Raw genomic sequence first — 21,438 nt, 5'->3', positions numbered from 1 at the left:
TTAAACTTCCATATTGACAATGTTTTTAAGTGAGTGCTTTTTCCACTATTTTGGTAGAATGGTGATTACAGTTTGGCAGATGGTCTGAAAGGGTAGGGCATGCAACAATGCAGAAATTGTGCAATCATCACCAATTGCAATTTACACAATTAATATATAAATGCATTGGCACAGGTGTGCATCATGCTCTGAAATTTGTGTGCCTACAATAAGAGAACAAATCTATATATTTTCCCTCAAATTCATACATCCATGGATATGGGTATAATTTACAAATATGGAGGACATGAAAACAATCTAACTGAGTTGATAAGCATGATATCCAGCACAGGCTTTCTCAAATAATTTCTGGTCGTTTTGTCAACTTTTTACCCCATTCACTTGTCTATTTTAGATTTTTTTCAAAAATAATATTGTTTTGTTTTCTTTGTACAAATCCAAACATTTTCGCTACAAATACCTTAAAGGTTAGATGTTATTTTCATGTGAATGATTTATTGTACACAAAAAATCTATAGCTGAATCTAACACTTCCTTAAGAATTTAGTTTAGAGATATAGCACGTACGGAAACATGCCCTTCAGCCCACCGTGTCTGCACCGACTAGTGATCCCCGCACATTAATACTATTCTACACATATTCATTTTACATTGATACTAAGCCAGTTAACCTACAGACCTGTATGTCTTTGGAGTGTGGAAAGAAACCACAGATCTTGAAAAAAAACCCACGCGGTCGTGGGAAGAACATACAGTGCCCTCCATTATGTTTGGGACACTCATTTATTAATATGCCTCTGTACTCCACAATTTGAGATTTGTAATAGAAAAATTCACAAGTGGTGAAGTGCACTTTGTCAGATTTTAATAAATGCCATTTTTATACATTTTGGTTTCACCATGTAGAAATTACAGCTGTGGTTATACATGGTCCCCCACATTTCAGGTCACCGTCATGTTCGGGACACAGCAATGTCATGCAAATGAAAGTAGATATGTTTAGTATTTTGTTGCATTTCCTTTGCATGCAATGACTGCTTGAAGTTTGCAATTCATGGACATCACCAATTGCTGGGTGTCTTCTCTGGTGATGCTCTGCCAGGCCTGTATTGCAGCCATCTTTAGCTTATGCTTGTTTTGGGGGCTAATCCCCTTCAGTTTTCTCTTCAGCATATAAAAGGCATGCTCAATTGGGTGATTAACTTGACCACTCAAGAATTGACCATTTTTTAGCTTTGAAAAACTCCTTTATTTTCATTATGAAACAGATTTTATTATGCTACTACCATCAGCAGTTGTATCATCAATGACGATAAGTGAGCCAGTACCTTCAGCAGCCATACATGTCCAGGCCATATCACCCCCACCACCATGTTTCACAGATGAGGTGGTATGCTATGGATCTTGGGCAGTTCCTTCTCTTCTCCATACTTTGCTCTTGCTATCACTCTCATATAAGTTAATCTTCGTCTCATCAGTCCACAAGAACTTTTTCCAGAACTGTGGTCGTTTTTTTCCAGAACTTTTTGGCAAACTATAACCTGGGGCCATCCTATTTTCGCAGCTAAACAATGGGTTGCACCTTGCAGTGTAGTCTCTGTATTTCTTTTCATGAAGTCTTCTGCGGACAGAGGTCATTGACAAATCCACACCTGACTCCTGAAGAGTGTTTCTGTTCTGTCGGACAGGTGTTTGGGGATTTTTCTTTGTTATAGACTGAGTGGGACCCGTTGGGTCCCAGTCACATGGGAGGCCTGGTCCCCCCCAATGCAACCCATTCCCAAACGTAACATTTCACCACTCACCTGTTCCCCCAACGCAATATTCAACCACTCACCTGTTCCCCCAACGCAACCCGTTCCCCCAAAGAAAAAAAGGGGAGGGGTGTGGGAGAGGGATGGAGGGGGAAGGGGGGGTGGTCGCAGCAGATGCACCTTACAGTCTGCTCACTATCCACCTTCAACTTTCGGCCTCACGCAGTAGCTCCCGGTCCCACTCCAACTTCACAGAGGCTTCCAGTTCAACTTAACAGTTTCCGGCTCACGCTGCTCTTTGCCCGCACACCGCTGAAGGACTCAGCCCCGCCTCCAGGGTTTTATTCTCCGCGTGTGCCGGAAGGGGCGTTATCTTCATAGAAACATAGAAATTAGGTGCAGGAGTAGGCCATTCGGCCCTTCGAGCCTGCACCGCCATTCAATATGATCATGGCTGATCATCCAACTCAGTATCCCGTACCTGCCTTCTCTTCATACCCTCTGATCCCCTTAGCCACAAGGGCCACATCTAACTCCCTCTTAAATATAGCCAATGAACTGGCCTCAACTACCCTCTGTGGCAGAGAGTTCCAGAGATTCACCACTCTCTGTGTGAAAAAAAGTTCTTCTCATCTCGGTTTTAAAGGATTTCCCCTTTATCCTTAAGCTGTGACCCCTTGTCCTGGACTTCCCTAACATCGGGAACAATCTTCCTGCATCTAGCCTGTCGAACCCCTTAAGAATTTTGTAAGTTTCTATAAGATCCCCTCTCACTCTCCTAAATTCTGGAGAGTATAAACCAAGACTATCCAGTCTTTCTTCATAAAACAGTCCTGACATCCCAGGAATCAGTCTGGTGAACCTTCTCTGCACTCCCTCTATGGTAATAATGTCCTTCCTCAGATTTGGAGACCAAAACTGTACGCAATACTCCAGGTGTGGTCTCACCAAGACCCTGTACAACTGCAGTAGAACCTCCCTGCTCCTATACTCAAATCCTTTTGCTATGAAAGCTAACATACCATTCGCTTTCTTTACTGCCTGCTGCACCTGCATGCCTACCTTCAATGACTGGTGTACCATGACACCCAGGTCTCGCTGCATCTCCCCCTTTCCCAATCGGCCACCATTTAGATAATAGTCTGCTTTCCCTTTTTTTTTTGCCACCAAAATGGATAACCTCACATTTATTTATCCACATCTGCCAAACATTTGCCCACTCACCCAGCCTATCCAAGTCACCTTGCAGTCTCCTAGCATCCTCTTCACAGCTAACACTGCCCCCCAGCTTAGTGTCATCCGCAAACTTGGAGATATTGCTTTCAATTCCCAGATCATTAATATATATTGTAAATAGCTGGGGTCCCAGCACCGAGCCTTGCGGTACCCCACTAGTCACTGCCTGCCATTGTGAAAAGGACCCGTTTACTCCTACTCTTTGCTTCCTGTTTGCCAGCCAGCTCTCTATCCACATCAATACTGAACCCCCAATGCTGTGTGCTTTAAGTTTGTATACTAATCTCTTATGTGGGACCTTGTCGAAAGCCTTCTGGAAATCCAGATACACCACATCCACTGGTTCTCCCCTATCCACGCTACTAGTTACATCCTCGAAAAATTCTATAAGATTCGTCAGACATGATTTACCTTTCGTAGATCCATGCTGACTTTGTCCAATGATTTCACCACTTTCCAAATGTGCTGCTATCCCATCTTTAATAACTGACTGTAGCAGTTTCCCCACTACCGATGTTAGACTAACTGGTCTGTAATTCCCCGTTTTCTCTCTCCCTCCCTTCTTAAAAAGTGGGGTTACGTTTGCTACCCGCCAATCCTCTGGAACTACTCCAGAATCTAAAGAGTTTTGAAAGATTATTACTAATGCATCCACTATTTCTGGAGCTACTTCCTTAAGTACTCTGGGATGCAGCCTATCTGGCCCTGGGGATTTATCGGCCTTTAATCCATTCAATTTACCCAACACCACTTCCCGACTAACCTGGATTTCACTCAATTCCTCCAACTCCTTTGACCCGCGGTCCCCTGCTATTTCCGGCAGATTATTTATGTCTTCCTTTGTGAAGACGGAACCAAAGTAGTTATTCAATTGGTCCGCCATATCCTTGTTCCCCATGATCAACTCGCCTGTTTCTGACTGCAAGGGACCTACATTTGTTTTAACTAATCTCTTTCTTTTCACATATCTATAAAAACTTATGCAGTCAGTTTTTTTGTTCCCTGCCAGTTTTCTTTCATAATCCATTTTTCCTTTCCTAATTAAGCCCTTCGTCCTCCTCTGCTGGTCTCTGGATTTCTCCCAGTCCTCCAGTATGCTGCTTTTTCTGGCTAATTTATACGCATCATCCTTCGCTTTGATACTATCCCTGATTTCCCTTGTTATCCATGGATGCACTACCTTCCCTGATTTATTCTTTTGCCAAACTGGGATGAACATTTTTTGTAGTTCATCCATGCAGTCTTTAAATGTCTTCCATTGCATATCCATATTCATGGTCACATGACAGGCGAGAAGACCAATCTGCTGATCTCACGATATTTTAAACCTTCATAACTTTTCGACCATTATAAAGTCTGACAAAGTACACTTTAACCACATATGATTTTTTTTTTCTATTACAAATCTCAAATTGTGGAGTACAGAGGCAAATAAATAAATAATGGGTCTTTGTCCCAAGCATTATGGAGCAACTCCGTATAGACAAGCGCCAGTAGTCTGGATTGAACCTGGGTGTCTAGCACTGTAAGATAGCAACTCCACCGTTGCGCCACCGAGCCACCCTTAGCATTGGTGCTGGTAGATTATTAATTTTTGGTTTAATGTGACACAGAACTCATATCTTTCAAATATAATATTGGCCTGACTCCGTCCATAGCCTTCCATGATAAACTTCATATTGAAACTCCTCGTTGACTGCTGAAATAAGGAGGACCAGATCGTTAGTGTGGTTGTTATCTGTCCTAAATGAAAATTAGAAAACAAACTTCGGATGCTGAAAATCTGACAAAGAAGACAAAATCCTGGGTACACTGCAGTCAGACAGCATCTGTGGAAAGAGAAATGGTTAACACTTCTGTTTTAATAGTCTAAGTTTTGACAAATGGACTTGCACTTGAAAGGGACTTGCACTTGAAAGAGTTCTGACAAAGCGACTTGCACTTAACTCTGTTTTTAATTTCATTGATGCCTGCTGATCTCAGTGCTTCGGAAATCTTCTGTTGCTAAATGCACTGATTATTTAAACTTTGGTTGTGGGCTGTGTACCATTTGTGTTGATAGTCATATGGATGGAATTCTGTCCAGACCACCTGGTATTCATTTATTTTTTGGGCATAAATGAGTTGGGAATGACAACCAATTATTGGCCACATAGAAACATTCTCTATCCTTCTGCAATGCATCATTATTATCAAGGGTCGAGGTAGAATTTTATCCATCAATTGCAAACTCGGCTCAGATCAAATATTGAATGTTGACTTCAGTGTATATACTTTTCCATAGGAAACTAAAATACAAATGGTGAAAATAAAGTATGTGAGATGGTACTATGCAAATTAGTTTGTTGGTCAGTCCTAATTTTGCTCAGTGTACATGAAAAAAAATTGGCAGAACTATTTCCATAGAGATATTAATCAAGTTTTATCATTAATAACTCTACGGAAATTGATTCTCCGATTCTGTATCTAAACAATCGAAAAGCGCAAAATACTTCAGATGTTCGAAATATGACAAAAATATACTCTGGTCAGGCAGCATTTGTGGACCATGATGCCCCATCTAAGCAAGTCTCACTTGCCCATGGTTAGGCCATATCCCCCCCCCCCCCCCCCCACCTTTCCAATGCATGTACATGTCCAAATGTTTTTTAAATGTCATGATTGTACCTACCATAACTACTTCATCTGGCAGCTCATTTCATATACACACTGACCTTTGTGTGGGAAAAAAAGTCGCCCTTCAAATTCATATTAAATCTTTGAATTGAATGATCATGGTGTTACTGTGACTGAGAGGATGGTAAACTTTGTGATGGACATTGTCTACGCAGGAGCAAATAGAGAAGAATAATTTGAAATATTAAATTGCCGGAAGAAGGAAGTCAAGAAAACTGAATGCTGGAAATTAGATAAAATCTGGAAGTTCATTGCCTGAAACTTAATTTTGCTGTTGAATCTGGAAAGTTTAGTCAGAAGATGAAGATGGGAATAATGCAAAAGTCCAAAGAAACAGACGAGTGAATGGAGAATTAAAATGACAGGCAACTAGAAATCCTGGTTCTCTATATGAACTACCCAGGTGTTCTGCACAGTGGACTCCTTAATGTGCATTTGTTCTGTATTGTAGAGATGAGTGTGTCATGAATGAAGACAGTATCATAAACACTGAATGCAATATACTAAATTGGTAGGAGTACAGGTAAATCACTGCTGCACTTGGAAACAATTTAATTTCCTGGAGCAGGAAGGGAGTAGGTGAGAGCAAGTTAAATCTCTTGATATTGTGGGGGAAAGTGTGTATTGCTTGAGGTAAAGCTAAACCAGTGTACCTTGAAAGCAATTGCCTCAAAGATCACGAAGGGTAGCTATGAGGATGGAAGTTAATGTTGGCTGGTGCTGGCATTGGCTTGGTGATATCTGAAAATGACTGAAATCTGTAGATGGAGCAGAATTTATTGAGGATAAGTGGATCTCTGTTTTTATTCTAGATGGGAACAACAGAACTGCAGGAAATGGAACAGATGCAGTTGAGATAAAGACATTATGGAGGCACCGTGTGAAATGTTATTGTCGGAATAGATACATGGAAAGTGCAAAGGGATCCTTACAGGAAGCAGGGTGGGAATCTGGTTAATGCAGTGGGTACTGGTTGATACCCTCCGGCTTTAAATGCAGATGGAAGTTGATGGAGGCGAGGGGAAGAATCGAAAATGCACCATGGGAAAGTGAGGCCAGGATGGAAATTGGCAGCAAAGCTGATGAAACATTTGAGTTGCGTTAGAGTGGTGGAAAACAGCAGCAATAGCTGTTAACGTACTGGAATAAAAACATTGTAGGATTCTACAAAAAAAAATTAGATCAATGAGATGAGGTGGGTTCATGATTAGAGGGAGTGAATGTCACGAGCATTAGGCCTCTGCAAAATAGAGATCAGTCTACCAAACTTTAACTGCACCATCTTTATTAGTAGATTGGCCCTCAGTACCCAAATTCCCACAGGTTCGTGGGAAGGGGTGGGGTAGATTACGGTAGGAGGATTGGAAAAATGGTCAATGTCATCTCGTTGGAGTGCACACAGTTTTAATTATAGGAAAAGTGTTGAATATGGGCAATGTGAGAGTCATTCCCCTTGACATCAAGGCAGCATTTGACTGTTCTTAGTATGATGGATCTCAAGTAAATCTGAATTCTCCACTAATATGAGTCATGCCTTTGCCAAATAAAAATAACAATGATGGGTGAAATTGAAGGTCATTCCATTTAAGCTCCAGCACATTACTGCAGTTGTTCAGTATATTGTGCTTGCACAGCCATTCATGATCTCCCCTCAGTTAAAATGACAGAAATTAATTTTGGTAGATAATTGCAGTTTTCAGTTCGATTTGCATCTTCACGCTGCACATACTTGGGCTAAAAATGGGAAGTAACTTTTAAAAACTAGTGCCAACCAACAAACATCTCATTACCTACAATATCCCTGTAACCTTCAATATCATTACCGAAACTGAATCTCCCACCATGAAAATCTAGAATTAATGTTACCCGGATGCTTAATAAGCACATTATTTTGAGCTATTAAAATAGGTCAAATACTTCACTAAATTTGTTGCTCCTCAAAGCTATTTTACCATCGAGAATGCACTGTTCAAGTGTAATGGTATTCTCTTGCACTTGCCTGCACAAGTATATTTACAACATTTTTCAGTTCCTCAATCTTTGAAACAAGCTCTTTTATTGGCACCCATTTCCCACCTTGATTGTGGTTCACTAATCTTGCATGGGTATATGAAATGAAATATTTTTATTACTTCAATGTGCTGCAGTGCATAGTGCACGTATGTTACTTTACAGCATGCATCGGCAATGCCTCAAGCTTGCAACTGCTTCCAACTAGAAGGACATACAGCCTGATGCACAAATTCTTTTAAGACATGCACCTATTGGATTTAGGAATATACAATAGTTCATAAATGACTGCGCTAATATTCTGGAATTCTACGCAATGCCATTGAAATAAATTCACCAGGTGGAAATATACCCACCAGGTGGATTGTAGTACATCAATGTGGTCGCTCAGCACCCCACCTTCATGTCGTACGGCAATCTCCAGGTCTAATTAAGAAAAAAAGTTATTGAATTTTGAAAATTAATTCTGTGTGGACGGATGTTATATTCATTTGATTATACTCAAATATTTTTGAACCTTTTTATTCTATTACATTGCAGAGGAATTAAAATAATAACTCCCCCACCCCACCCAAGGCAGGTACAATTGGGTTGTTAATTTTTCTTGCACCAATGTAATAATTGAAGTATTCATATTTTTGGTGATGTGAACTGAGTATATTGTTTCTTTTTCTTTCACCACCCCCTGCCCTTAACCACACCCTTCAGTTCTTACCTTCATTGTCAGTGGACCACAGTGGAGCAACTGGCAAAGGACAAGAGAATCCATCAGAAGATTAAACGCTTCAAAGCAAAGCAGGCACAAATGAATAAGTTTCTTACGGAGGTCAGCAATTTTTTTTTTAGATTACATATGCCCATGTGTTGCTCAGAAATCATTTATATAATTGTTTTCTAAGGCCTTTTCCACTTTTGTGTTCTTGGTGTTCAATGCATTGTCCTTTTGACTTTTTTCCTGTTTTCTTGACTCTATTCCTTTCTGATTCTTTTAAAAAATTTCTGACTTATTTTGTTTGTTTATTTAATCAGTTGATGACTGCACTACCTGTCGACAGTCAATGCCATGTGTCTTTCCCATTGTTGCCCTTTAGTCGGTTTCCCCCCCAGTTTATTTCTTTTCCTCTGAACCTCTTACTTCCTTCATGTCGCCTCTCCACTATTTGCAGTTCCTATCCAGTTATTTGTTATCTTTCAGTGACCAGGATATGTTGTCATTTCTTGGGTTAAATAACTACTTTGAGCCATTTAGCCATTTTTTTTTCTTCCACTGTTGCATTAGGTTAGTCAAGGGTCAAGTTGCATTAAAAATCTATAGTCAGAAATCTTTAATCCTCACACTTTGTTTTCAAATTGTTCCTTGGTCCAGGTTTTCCTTCAACTTCTATTTGACAATGGCAGGCAAGGCAGTGTGGTAGATGTAAGTCGTGATATTCCGTACATTGATGGACCTTTTTCGACCCCGGCTGATTTTTTTATTTCATTAATTTTTAAAAAAGTGGAAATTAAGGTATCAGCTCGCTTTACTAGAATGTTGCCTGGGTTTCAGCAACTAAGTTACAGAGAAAAGTTGAACAAGTTAGGGCTTTATTCTTTGGAGCGCAGAAGGTTAAGGGGGGACTTGATAGAGGTCTTTAAAATGATGAGAGGGATAGACAGAGTTGACGTGGATAAGCTTTTCCCACTGAGAGTAGGGAAGATTCAAACAAGGGGACATGACTTGTGAATGAAGGGACAGAAGTTTAGGGGTAACATGAGGGGGAGCTTCTTTACTCAGAGAGTGGTGGCTGTGTGGAATGAGCTTCCAGTGAAGGTAGTGGAGGCAGGTTCGTTTTTATCATTTAAAAATAAATTGGATAGTTATATGGACGGGAAAGGTATGGAGGGTTATGGTCTGAACGCAGGTGTATGGGACTAGGGGAGAATACGTGTTCGGCACGGACTAGAAGGGCCAAGATGGCCTGTTTCCGTGCTGTAATTGTTATATGGTTATATGGTTATTATTGCTAAAGAAAATGTAACCCCTAGGGCGTCTGGTTTCATCCAGATCGTTCGTTAAACTGGCCATCATGATCTGAGATTTCAAATGCATTTGCATTTCCAGTTAAATATTCCAAACTTTTAGTCATTTTCTTAGCCACGCGTTTCAGAATTTGGCAATCTTCTGTTCCTTTCTCCATCAGCAGTCTGTTGAAATTGGACCTCAACCTAGTCTAATTAAATCCAGACTAGGATTCTTGACCCCCTATTCTCTTTGTAGTACAGTGATGGCTAATTATATAATTTCACATCATTTGCCCTGACTGGGCACATCTGCTCATGAAACACTGTTTTCATCACTTCCATTCTCCATTATTTAATAAGTCCTTGTTGACCTAGTCCTTTGTCTATCATTAGAAATCTGTTGTCCCTATCCCATCCCTACCATGTCCTGACTTTCCATCACCCATGTTGGCCTAAGTTACCTCCAGATACTACATGATTTCCAATTTAGACAAAGTTTAGACTGACAAGAAGTGTAAATTCTCCCCATCTTTGTAGTTTTTCTGTATCTGCAAATCTCCTGCCTCTCCTCCACCTTATTTCTGTACTTGTTCTTTGCCCTTATTCAGGGTGGCTCCACATGGCTCCAGACTACTTGCCTCTGATTTAGAAATTATTCCCTAAATGTTTACACCTCTGCAATTCTTTTTTTAAAGACTTAGCCTAAAAACCTTTATTTTTCTTCGACTTTGGGTCACTACTTTATCTCTCAACTTACTTTTTCATCTACAATTCTGAGGTGCATTTTGGGGAAGTTGTGCAACCCAAAGGCATTATATTAATATCAATTGCATTGTAAAGCTTAATCCTGTTTTAAGCTTTGTGTCTGATCAAGGTTAAAGGCATATGATCAAATTACTGTATCAAAGTTGTATCGGCTGCAAATGTTGTAATATATTTTACAATTTTGTATTACCGTACACTTGCCACTGTTCCTTGGTGCTTCTGAAACAACAGCAAGGACTTGTGGCAGGGAGCAGTGCCAGTAGTATGTAAGGTTGGAACAAAAAAAAATATGTATAATTATATACATACATCGGAATGAACTCAACAGAATGGGTAATTTTCTGTGATCATTCCAATACCTAGTTTTGTGCTGAAGGGGCCCGACCCAAAACATCTGTACATTCCCTCGTCAGATAATGCCCGACTTGCTGAGGTACTCCAGCACTTTTATTTCGTTGCAGGCATTCACTTTGCATAGCAATTCATGACTTGTACTGTTGTTTTGCTAATTCAGTGTAGCTGCTGTGTCAGAAGACATTGTAATAAGATTTCAAAAATGTAGCTTGGATTAGGAGGGAGGGGAAGAGTGCAAGGGGCTGGAGATCTGATCTCTAAATATGTTGGAGATACTAAATACTTAAAGTGGCATTTGTGGATAAAGGAATAATTAACATTTCAGGGATGCATTTATAAAACTAATGTTTAGCTTGCAGAGAAGCATGGGAGAGTGAAGGATACTGGGGAAATAGGAAGAGCAAAGGAAATGTCTGATAGAATGGAAACCAAGAAAATGTATGACACAGTTCCTCAACTATGAGCGTGCGCTGAAGATGTATTCTTGAGAAGAATATTTTCTTGAGAGCATAAAAAGAGAATAGAGAAGAGAAATAAAAAGTTGAAACTAAGTGGTGCAGACTAAAAGCAGTTTATGGAAATTTGAAATAAAGAAGAATGCTTGGAAAGCCGAGTGGGTCAAGCATTATCCGTGGAGCAAGATAATATTGGTTAAATCAAAACTAGACAGAGATTGAAAAGGCAAAAACATGTAAATGTTGGAAATCTGAAACAACAATGTTTTAGCAAACTACAATGGTTTCATTCAGACCGAAAGGTTTGAATGACAAATGAAGGATTCAATAGGGAGTAAGTGCAATTTTGGTATAGTTTCAAAAAGCCCACTTATACTTAATTTAATGCTGGACAATGCTGCTCTTCAGAGAGCAGTTTAGTCGAGAGCATTGGCCAGTTACACTGCAGGTCAGCTCTTTCCTTCCATCCAATGCTTTGCAGCACAAAATTGGGGAATAAGCCTGAGGTCAGATTTTGTTACATCTAAAGTTTAAACTATTGCATCACTGCTGGTTGTGGTCCAGGGTAGAGCATTGCATCCTGAGTTGTGGGGTCAGCTGCATTTCACATCCATTGCATGTCCTTTATTGAAAGGAGAACTGCAGGTATGTGTATTTTCTTTATTTTACTTAACCTTAATGCATATAAATATTTTGGTTCTTAAAGGGGTCTCAATTTATTTATGTATTTGTTTTTAACATAGTTTAATTCATTGTGAACAGTTTTAAATGTTTCAGAACTGTTAAATGAGTTGTCGAATGAACATTAGAGTGGCGGTGGGCCTCAGAATTGGCCATTGAGGCCTGGTCAATACTTCATTTTCTGGGATCCTGGCAGTGCGGCAAGGCTAACATTACCATCTCCAATTACCTTTGAGAGATTACCTTGCTCTTTTGGCAAGGTACTCCTGCAGCTCTGTTGGGAGTTCCAGGATTTACACCTTGTGAGGATGGAGTAGTAGCAATATACTTTCTGGTCAGGATGCTGTGTAACATGGGAAACCTATGGGAACCTATTCCCAAGGACCACTTGCTTATTTTGACCTTGATGGTACAGGTGGTAGTTTTGGAAGCTGCTGTTGGACTTGTCCATGCAAGTAACTGCAGTGCACACGGTGCTTGTGAAGGGGTTGAATGGTTTAGAGGGTGGATAAGGTATCAATTAAACAAGTTGCTTTGTCTTGGATAGTAAAAAAAAAAGACAGTGCTGGATTAACTCAGTGGGTCAGTCAGCATTTCTGAAGAAAATGGATAGGTGATGTTTTGGGTAGGGATCTTTCTTCAGACTGTGGTGGTGGGGAGAAACCTGGAAGTGAGGTTGGGGCAAGACAAAGCCTGGCAAGTGACTTGGAAATTAAGCTGGCAGTCATGTGGTATTGGATAATGTTAAACTTTCAAGGAATTGTTAGAACAGCATTCATCCAAACAAAATGGAGACTATTTTAGACTTTAAAGATACAGCGCGGAAAGAGACCCTTCGTCCCACCGAGTCTGCGTTGACACCCCACACACCAGCACTATCCTGCCCACTAGGGGCAATTTGCCTTTTTCTTGCCAAAGCCAATTAACCGACAAACCTGTACGTCTTTGAAGGATGGTAGGAAAACGGAGCACCTGGAGAAAATCCGCATGGTCGTGGGAAGAACGTACAAACTCTGTACAGACAGCACCCGTAGTCAGGAATAAACATGCGTTTCTGGTGTTGTGAGGTTGCAATTTCACTACTTTTAGCAATTTAATTGTCCACCGCCATTTAAGACGATGAAAATCATAGAAAATGCTGGAAAACACTCTGCAGATCAGGCTGCAGTTGTGGCAAAAAAACAGATTTAACATTCATCAGACGTTGGGAGAGGAAAGAAGGGGTTGGTGGAAAATTAACTCAATTTATCAATTTAGTTAATTGTCACTTCTACAGTGGTACCGTGAAAAGCTTTTGTTGCAGGATGAGAGTGTGATGGACGACTAAAATGGCAGGCAACAAAAATATCAGGGTCATCCATGCTTTTATTTTAGATTTCCAGTGTCTGCTGTTTATTTAATTTTTTATTTACCTCAAAAACTTAACTTACTTACAGAAACAGTTGGACGCCCTCAGCTAGCTAGTCAGGCAGCATCTATGTAAAGAGAAATAGTTTAAGATCAGATGCATTGTCAGAACTCGAGTGGCGGTCTTAAGTTGCCCAGAAGGCAGGAAGGAATAACTGAAAAGGGAATATCTGAAAAGGAGAATACAGGTCAAATGCATTAAAGAGGAGAGTGATTATGCTGCTATGTCTATTATGTACTGCTAATTCCAGGACTCTGGGAATGTGGGCCAACAGGTCAGGCTGTACTAATGGAGAGGGGACAAACTGACAGAAAATAAGGTGCTGTTCCTTAAGCTTGCATGGAGCTTTGTAACTTTGTAATGGTGTAGAGGCCATAAACAGGTCACAGTGCGATGTACAATTAAAGTGGTAGACAACAGGAGGCTCTTGGTCATTCCCGTGGACTTAACATAGATATTCTGCAAATCAATCTCCCATCTGCATCAACATAAAGACCACATTTTAAACACAAAATAAAGACACACACACACACACACACACACACACACACACACACACACACACACACACACACACACACACACACACACACACACACACACACACACACACACACACACACACACACACACACTTTAATCAACATAGTTACTATCTTCGCAAAAGTTTTTAATATATTTGCCTGACATATCACCATTGAGAGTTAATTTTATCAGTGTGTGGTTTAAGAGGCAGTATGCTTATTTCTAAATAAATCTGTTTTCAAATATAATTCAGTTATTTACAGTCATCAATCATTAACTAGGGTATCTTTTAAATATGACATATGTGACACTGATTTCTAATGGGTTTAACCTTTTTAGAGTTAATTGTATGATTTCTCAAATATTGCACATTTGTTGATTATTTCACACCATGTAATATATTTTAAAACACTTTTGGAAGATTTTACATAATAATGAAGTGTTGTGGTAAACAGATCTGGAAGAATTACTCATCTCATGGTTTGTGATCATGCTGAATTTTAGCAATGTCCAAATTCTTAGAAACTAACGTGCTTTGCAAAATGAGACGAAGTCCATCATTATTTTTTATGCTACTCCTTTCTGTTTTTGCAGATTGAAGACGAGCCTTTCAATCCAGATTATGTGGAAGTAGACCGGATTCTTGATATATCGCATAGCATTGATAAAGATAGTGGAGAAGTAAGTGAGAATTTTACTGACTTTTGTGAAGGTTATTTTGCAAGCAATCTGGAATTAAAAGTACACCTATTAATTAAACTTCACATGCATTTCTTTGTCTTCCGTGAGTTAATGGGTACAGTTTGATTAGTTTCATTGAAGTGATAGCCCTAGAAAATGAATATTTTATCTTTAGGATTAACTAAATCTTACATTAATGTACTGAAGTATCAAGGGCTATTATTTTCTCACTTTTTTCCCCCAATGCGGTTGACCAGTGACCAATTTTGAATAACCTTTCATTTCCCCCTGAAATGGAATACTGTGCATAAATTCATTTTTTTTCCCATTTTTCCCACCCAAGCAGATTTAAAATTCCTGGATGATTTACATGAAATTTTACTCTAATCCTTTTTAGGAAGTGTAGATTAATTTATATTTGAATTCTACATTAATTTCTTGATCATCTCAGTTCAAGTGCTTAAGCATTATTCCAACATAGTACACTTACTCAGTTTATTACTTGTATGTATAGCAATTTATGCCTCACATTATTATGTTCAAACCATTGTTGGAATGTATTTATATCTGTTTTGCTTTAAAGAGATCATTATTGTTAAAGGACCATTGCATCAATGAAATGGTGTATAACAGTTTGGCATTAGTGACCCCAGACCAATAACAACGTGGTTGACTCCCAATAGTCCTTCGAAATTCTATTCAGTTCAGTACAAGTCAGAGGTTTTGGACATATTTCCCTATACAGCAATATCCACATCCTATAAATGAGCAAAGAGCAGGACAATATTTTGCTTGGTCATTTGTGCCATGTTCGAATTACTTAATCTGGACTAGGGCATATATAAATTTAATGATTTGGGTACAATGTAGTTAATTTGCAGATTATACCAAAATCGGTGTTAAAGTGACAGTGAGGAGGAATATCTAGGTTTACAACAAGATGTAGATCAGTTATGGAAGTGGCCCAAGGAATAGCAAATTAAATGTAATTCTGATAAGTGTGATGTGTTGCATGTCAAATCAGGGTAGGACTTGCACAATAAATGGTAGAGCCCTACAAAGTGTTGCAGAACAGGGAGATCTGGGAGTACTGCTGCATACTTCCCTGAAATTGGTGAATTGGCTGGATAAAGTGGAGGAAAGCGTTAGCACCAGTGTGATTGTAATCCATGATAGCTGTGACACCATGGTCTCTGCAACTTATTCACACGTGATCAACCTCAAAGAGTTGTTACGTTATGCCAGCAAAAGCATCTAGCGTACCAATGAATGAGATATCAACATGGTGAAGTCACAGCGCTGAATCAATAAGTGAACACAACAAAAGCAACCTAAAATGGATGGATCTCACACCCCACAATCCCACACCCAACTGATGCGATGAAAGTTGATGTATTGCCACATCCAGTTGCAAATGATGGTGGATTGTTAAAACAGCTTGCTGGCTGAGGAAATTAAGATCTCTCAAATCCTGAACATAGAAAACGACAAAAAATGCATCAAAAATCAGGTTTTAAGCATTGATAGCCACATCCAACTAGAATTGCCAAGCAAATTATCTTTTGCCTCGTCATGAAGTCCTCAAAATAATAGGTCTTTATCCACTTATTTTTTCCACATGATGGCATGCAATCACTGAGAGCACTGAATGCTGCAGATATATTGGAGTCAGACAATCCTCTGGCTGTGGTGCTGAAAACGTTTGCACCATATCTAACTGTGATTCTTCAACTACAACACTATCCCGAGAAACATGTTGGGTAGTCAATGTCCAAGATGAAACATCTACAGATACTTCACCAATGACATTCTTTTCATCGTAAGGTCAGAATTAGTTTAAAACAATAATAATTCGGGAATGCACGATATTCAATTCCATTCACAATCCTTCAAACTCCATATAACAAGCAAATAATAATCAGGTATGCAGCAAATATTTGGACTGTACAACTGTTATGCAATGGCCATTTATTGCTTTCAGAAAGGAACTGAACAAATATATAAAGGGAAAAAATGCATGGCTGCTGCTGGAGGTGAAAAATATGATAGAATACAGAGGCCTCAGGTTATGTAAGACTGTACTTATGAAATCTGACTTTGCAAATTTCCCTAAATTGAAATGAATTTTCAAGATGGTAATAGTGACTCATGACATACAACACAACTGCATACAACACGTTTCATTATTTTAATCAGAATTATTGTTGTTAATCTTCAATGAAATGAAAAAAATATAGAAAGTGTTTGTGGAGTGATATATGGACAGTTCTAAAAAAATGATGTTATCGATGTACGTTAGAGTCAATTTACGGACAGTATTCAGGAATGGAACTTAAGTAACCGGGAGACTGCCTGTAGATAGCTCTCAGATTGACATTTGACATTAGATTGAGATGTTGGAGCTACATCGGCTGAAAGGGCGTCTTCCATCTTGTCACTTTTCTGTGGTTATAAATATTAAAGATGCATATGACATTTATCTGTCTAGCATATCATTCTTTTATGAAAATCATTATTGAGACATCGGCTTTATTGAACATTGATAAATTCTAGTTGTTTAATACGTTTAAAATAGTAGCATAGTGCCACAATATTAAACTAGCCTACACTTTGATGAGTGTGATTTGTAAAACCTCAATCTGAGACTTGTATGTTTTGGCCAGAATGATGCTTTTAACAAACTCTGGGTTCTGGCTTAAGCATGTTGTTCCCAGAGACCACGAGTAAGAGGTAAAATAATGAACTACAGATGCTTATAATCTAACTAGTTAAAAATGGGAGTATTGGAGGATTGCAATTTCAGAAATTAAAAGGAAAACACACACATGTAATGGCTCTGATCATGATAATGGCTAAATAGTGGTTCTGTTGAGAACTATCACGTGTGTGTGTGTGTGTGGGGCAGCCGAGAGTTTTACAGCATAGAGAAACAGGCCTTCTATCCCACTGTCTTTGCTGATCATCATATCCATTTATACTAATCCCATTATGGTAATACTATCCATCATAGCTTAAGATGGCGGCGCTGGCTTAACAGCTGCGGCCCACCTGCAGTCCGTCTGTTTTTTTTTCCTTTTTGTTCCTTTGTCATGTTTTAGTTAATTTTGTTTTATTAAGTTGTGTATGTGTGTGGGTGGGGTGGGAGAAACATGTTTTGGTCTCTTCCTTCGGGGGATGCGACTTTTTTTTCTGTCGTATTCCCCGTCTCCGTCTGCGCCCAGGCCTAATGGCGGAGCTGGCGGCCACGGAGTTGTGGCGGCGGTGGCAGCGGAGACCCGACTCGGCCTCGGAGCTGTAGCGGCGGCAGCAGCGGCAGCGGAGACCCGACTCGGCCCCGGAGCTGTGGCGGCGGCAGCAGCAGCAGAGACCCGACTCGGCCCCGAAGCTGTGGCGGCAGGCAGCAGCAGCGGTGAGCCGACTCGACCTCAGAGCTGTCGGCCCCGAAGCACTGGCGGCGGCAGCGGAGACCCGACTCAGCCCCGGAGCTATAGTGGCGGCAGCGGCAGCGGAGACCCGACTCGGCCCCGGAGCTGTAGCAGCGGGCGGCAGCGGAGACCCGACTCGGCCCCAGAGCTGTGGCGGCGGCAGCGGCAGCGGAGCGGAGACCCGACTCGGCCCTGGAACCATGGCGGCGGCAGCGGAGACCCGACTCGGCCTCGGAGCTGCAGCAGCGGCAGCAGCGGAGACCCGACTCGGCCCCGAAGCTGTGGCAGAGGCAGCGGCAGCGGAGACCCGACTTGGCCCCGGAGCTGTGGCAGCGGCGGCAGCGGAGACCCGACTTGGCCTCAGAGCTTTGGTGGCGGCGGCGGCAGTGGCAACGGAGACCCGACTCGGCCCTGGAACCGTGGCGACGGCAGCGACCACCCGCGGAGTTTGAACCGGCCCGTTCGCGGAGCACGGTTGAGCCGCAGGATTTACCATCACCCGGTGGGGTCACAGCATCTAGAGCCTGGATCGCCTCGGCGCAGAGGGAGAACAAAGAGGGAAGAGACAGAGACTTTAAGATTTTGCCTTCCACCACAGTGAGGGGGTGTTTGGTGAACTCACTGTGGTGGATGTTAAATTTGTGTTGATTGTGTGTTTTTGTCATTTTTTTATTATATGTATGACTGCAGGGAAATGAAATTTCATTCAGACCGAAAGGTCTGAATGACAATAAAGGAATCTAATCTAATCTAATCTAATTTGCATGCGTTTAATTCCGTATCTACCCACTGATGTCTCTTAAATATTGTTACTGGTCTTGCCTCCAAAACTTCTGCTGGCAACTTAAGCCAGATAGTACTACTTTGTAAGGAAAAATATACCCTTCAGAACATTTGTAAACAACCATTTCCTCACCTTTGCCATGTTCCCCAGTGTTGGACAGTGGAACTGACATTGGGATTCACCCCTCATAATTCTACATGTATTTCATTTCATTCTGCAATCTCCTTCGCTCCATGAAGAGCTGTCCCACCTTATCCAATTTCTCATCATAATTAAAGACCTTGAATTCAGGCAACATCCTAATGAATCTTCCCTGTACCCTTTAGCTTCATCACATTCTTCCTATTGTGTGGTGACCAGAACTGTGCATGCTATCCCTGGTGGTCTTACCAATATTTTGTTTAATTGTGACATGTGTCTCAATTCTTAAACTTGGAGCCTTTGCCGATGAAGGCAAGCATGTCGTAAACATTCCTCACTACCCTCTGCACTTGTATTAGCATTATTGTATTAACATGTACCCTGAGGTGTATGTCTCTGTTCACCAACATTCCCTCGGACTCCACCATCCACTGTATATCCTGCCTTGATTTAATCCTCTAAAATGCACTTGTCAGAGTGAAACGCTATCTACCATTCTCTTGCCCACTTTCTCAATTGATCCAGACTTTTGTCCCCGCAACAGAACAAAACATGCTGGAGGTTAACGGTAAGCACAATCGACCCTTTGCCTGGATTATGCCAAGTCTGTGAATGCTCCATAAGACAAGTGGTTGGTTCCTTTGCTTTACGCTAGCTATATCTTTACAACTACATCGCTTGCGTGTGGTTCACAACCTTCATTTATTTTAAAAAGTTTGGTTTCAATATTTCACTGCACTGCATATTTTAATGTTTCATCAATTTCAGCTGTTTGTGTTCCATATTATGAAAGACATCTTAAAAAGTTGAATAGGGATGCCATGGCTCTGCTGGGGGCAGGATCTTGGGAAGCAGCATCTAAGGCTGCCATAACGAGTCCTCAATTTTTGGAACTTATCTAGATGATGGAGGGTTGGTGTTGCTCCAGAAATGCCAGGCTGAGCATGAAAGGCAAGCCAGACAGATGAAGCAAGATCTGGCTCAATATTTACAGACTGCTTTTTATACGACGATGAACCAATTGCCAGATTGAGTGCTTTCACTGTGGTGCTGAGAGCTTCTGATGGATACCACTGAGATAAACTTTGTTTCTTTACTTAACACGCTTTCGCTCTTTTAGAAAGGAGACGAGGAGGAACCTCCTTAGTCAGAGGATAGTTAAACTATTAAATTATAGTCAAGATAGTTTTATGAATCATAATAGAAATTGATTCCACAAAGGGCCAGCAAGATGCACAATCTTTTTAAATTTTAAAATGGAAAATGAAAATGATTAAATAGTATATATTTAAAAACATTTTGTTTTAGAGTTCTGAGACAACTAAATTCTGTTTTCTTGAACTACTGGAAATTCCAATACAATGAATTTATTTGCAATTTTCTGCCAAAAATGTGTTTCCTTCTCTTTGAGTTTCAAAATAATCTTAGTAGTTTAGCATTGGATTTTTAAAATATTGGCAGATTAAATGTATGCAATCAAGATTATTAATTCCAAATAGATTAATTGTGTTGGTCTTCAAAACAGCCAGTCACCCATTATCTGGTGAAGTGGTGTTCTCTTCCATACGAAGAAAGCACCTGGGAACAGAAACTAGAAACAGACCAAGGCAAGATTGAAGAATTTCAACAGCTACAGGCCATGACACCAAGAACAGAGCATATGGTAAGATCAAAATTTTGTGCAGGTTTCATGCTTTAAAAAAATAAAATCTAACTATATTAGTGGCTAATGGTGAGGATAATGCAAAAGGGCATTGAAATTGGTAGTCATAATCATCGTTGGAACCGTAAACTAGTCATCTTTTTCATTAAACCGATATAACAAAAATAATTTATTCAATGCTTAAGAGTGAGCTAAGCAAGGTTAAAACATGTTTGTAAAAGGTAGATTATGCTGAAAGAGTTGAATTGTAATATTGTGAAATAGTTGAAAATGTTGCTTACTAAAGAAGAATTATCAGAATTCATTTGATACTAGACCAAGAGGGTCCCGTTGGGTCCCGTCCCCTCAACGCGCGGTTGCGGGGGAAGGGGTGGCCTGCGGCGTCACACACACACACACACACACACACACACACACACACACACACACACACACACACACACACACACACACACACACACACACACACACACACACACACACACACACACCCACACGCACACACACACACACACACACACACACGCACACTCCCACACACACATACACACACACACACACGCACACACACACACACACACACACACACACACACACCCACACACACACACACACACACACACACACTTAACACACACACACACCCACACACACACACACACACACACACACACACACACAACCTCCACGCACACACTAACCACCCCCGAGTGATGCCGTCGAGTGGGGCAGCCTTGCTTGCAGCTGTTTGTCCTTTCAACCTTTTTTATTTTTTGTCTGTCAAAAGTTTTGTTTTGGAGGTCTTTTAGTCTTTTTATGTGGGGGAGGGGGAAGGGGGAGACTGTTTTCCACAGTCCCTACCTGGGCCGAGGATGCGTC

At 40.6% G+C, this 21,438-nt stretch overlaps 1 protein-coding gene across 11 annotated transcripts in view; it reads left to right on the top strand.

The window, feature by feature from the left end:
• The window catches only part of chd7 (chromodomain helicase DNA binding protein 7), a 229,796-nt gene that overhangs the window by 130,574 nt on the left and 77,784 nt on the right, over positions 1 to 21,438 (top strand). For all 11 annotated transcript variants that reach the window (XM_055634007.1, XM_055634011.1, XM_055634012.1 and 8 more), the window contains 3 exons: positions 8,385 to 8,502; positions 14,460 to 14,546; positions 20,422 to 20,559. In XM_055634007.1, the coding sequence (XP_055489982.1) occupies positions 8,385 to 8,502; positions 14,460 to 14,546; positions 20,422 to 20,559 (343 nt within the window). The remainder of the gene's footprint in view (positions 1 to 8,384; positions 8,503 to 14,459; positions 14,547 to 20,421; positions 20,560 to 21,438) is intronic.

The sequence above is a fragment of the Leucoraja erinacea genome, chromosome 4 (assembly GCF_028641065.1).
Source record: "Leucoraja erinacea ecotype New England chromosome 4, Leri_hhj_1, whole genome shotgun sequence".
In the NCBI taxonomy this organism is placed as follows: Eukaryota; Metazoa; Chordata; class Chondrichthyes; order Rajiformes; family Rajidae; genus Leucoraja; species Leucoraja erinaceus.
This window is presented reverse-complemented; position numbering and strand designations above follow the sequence as displayed.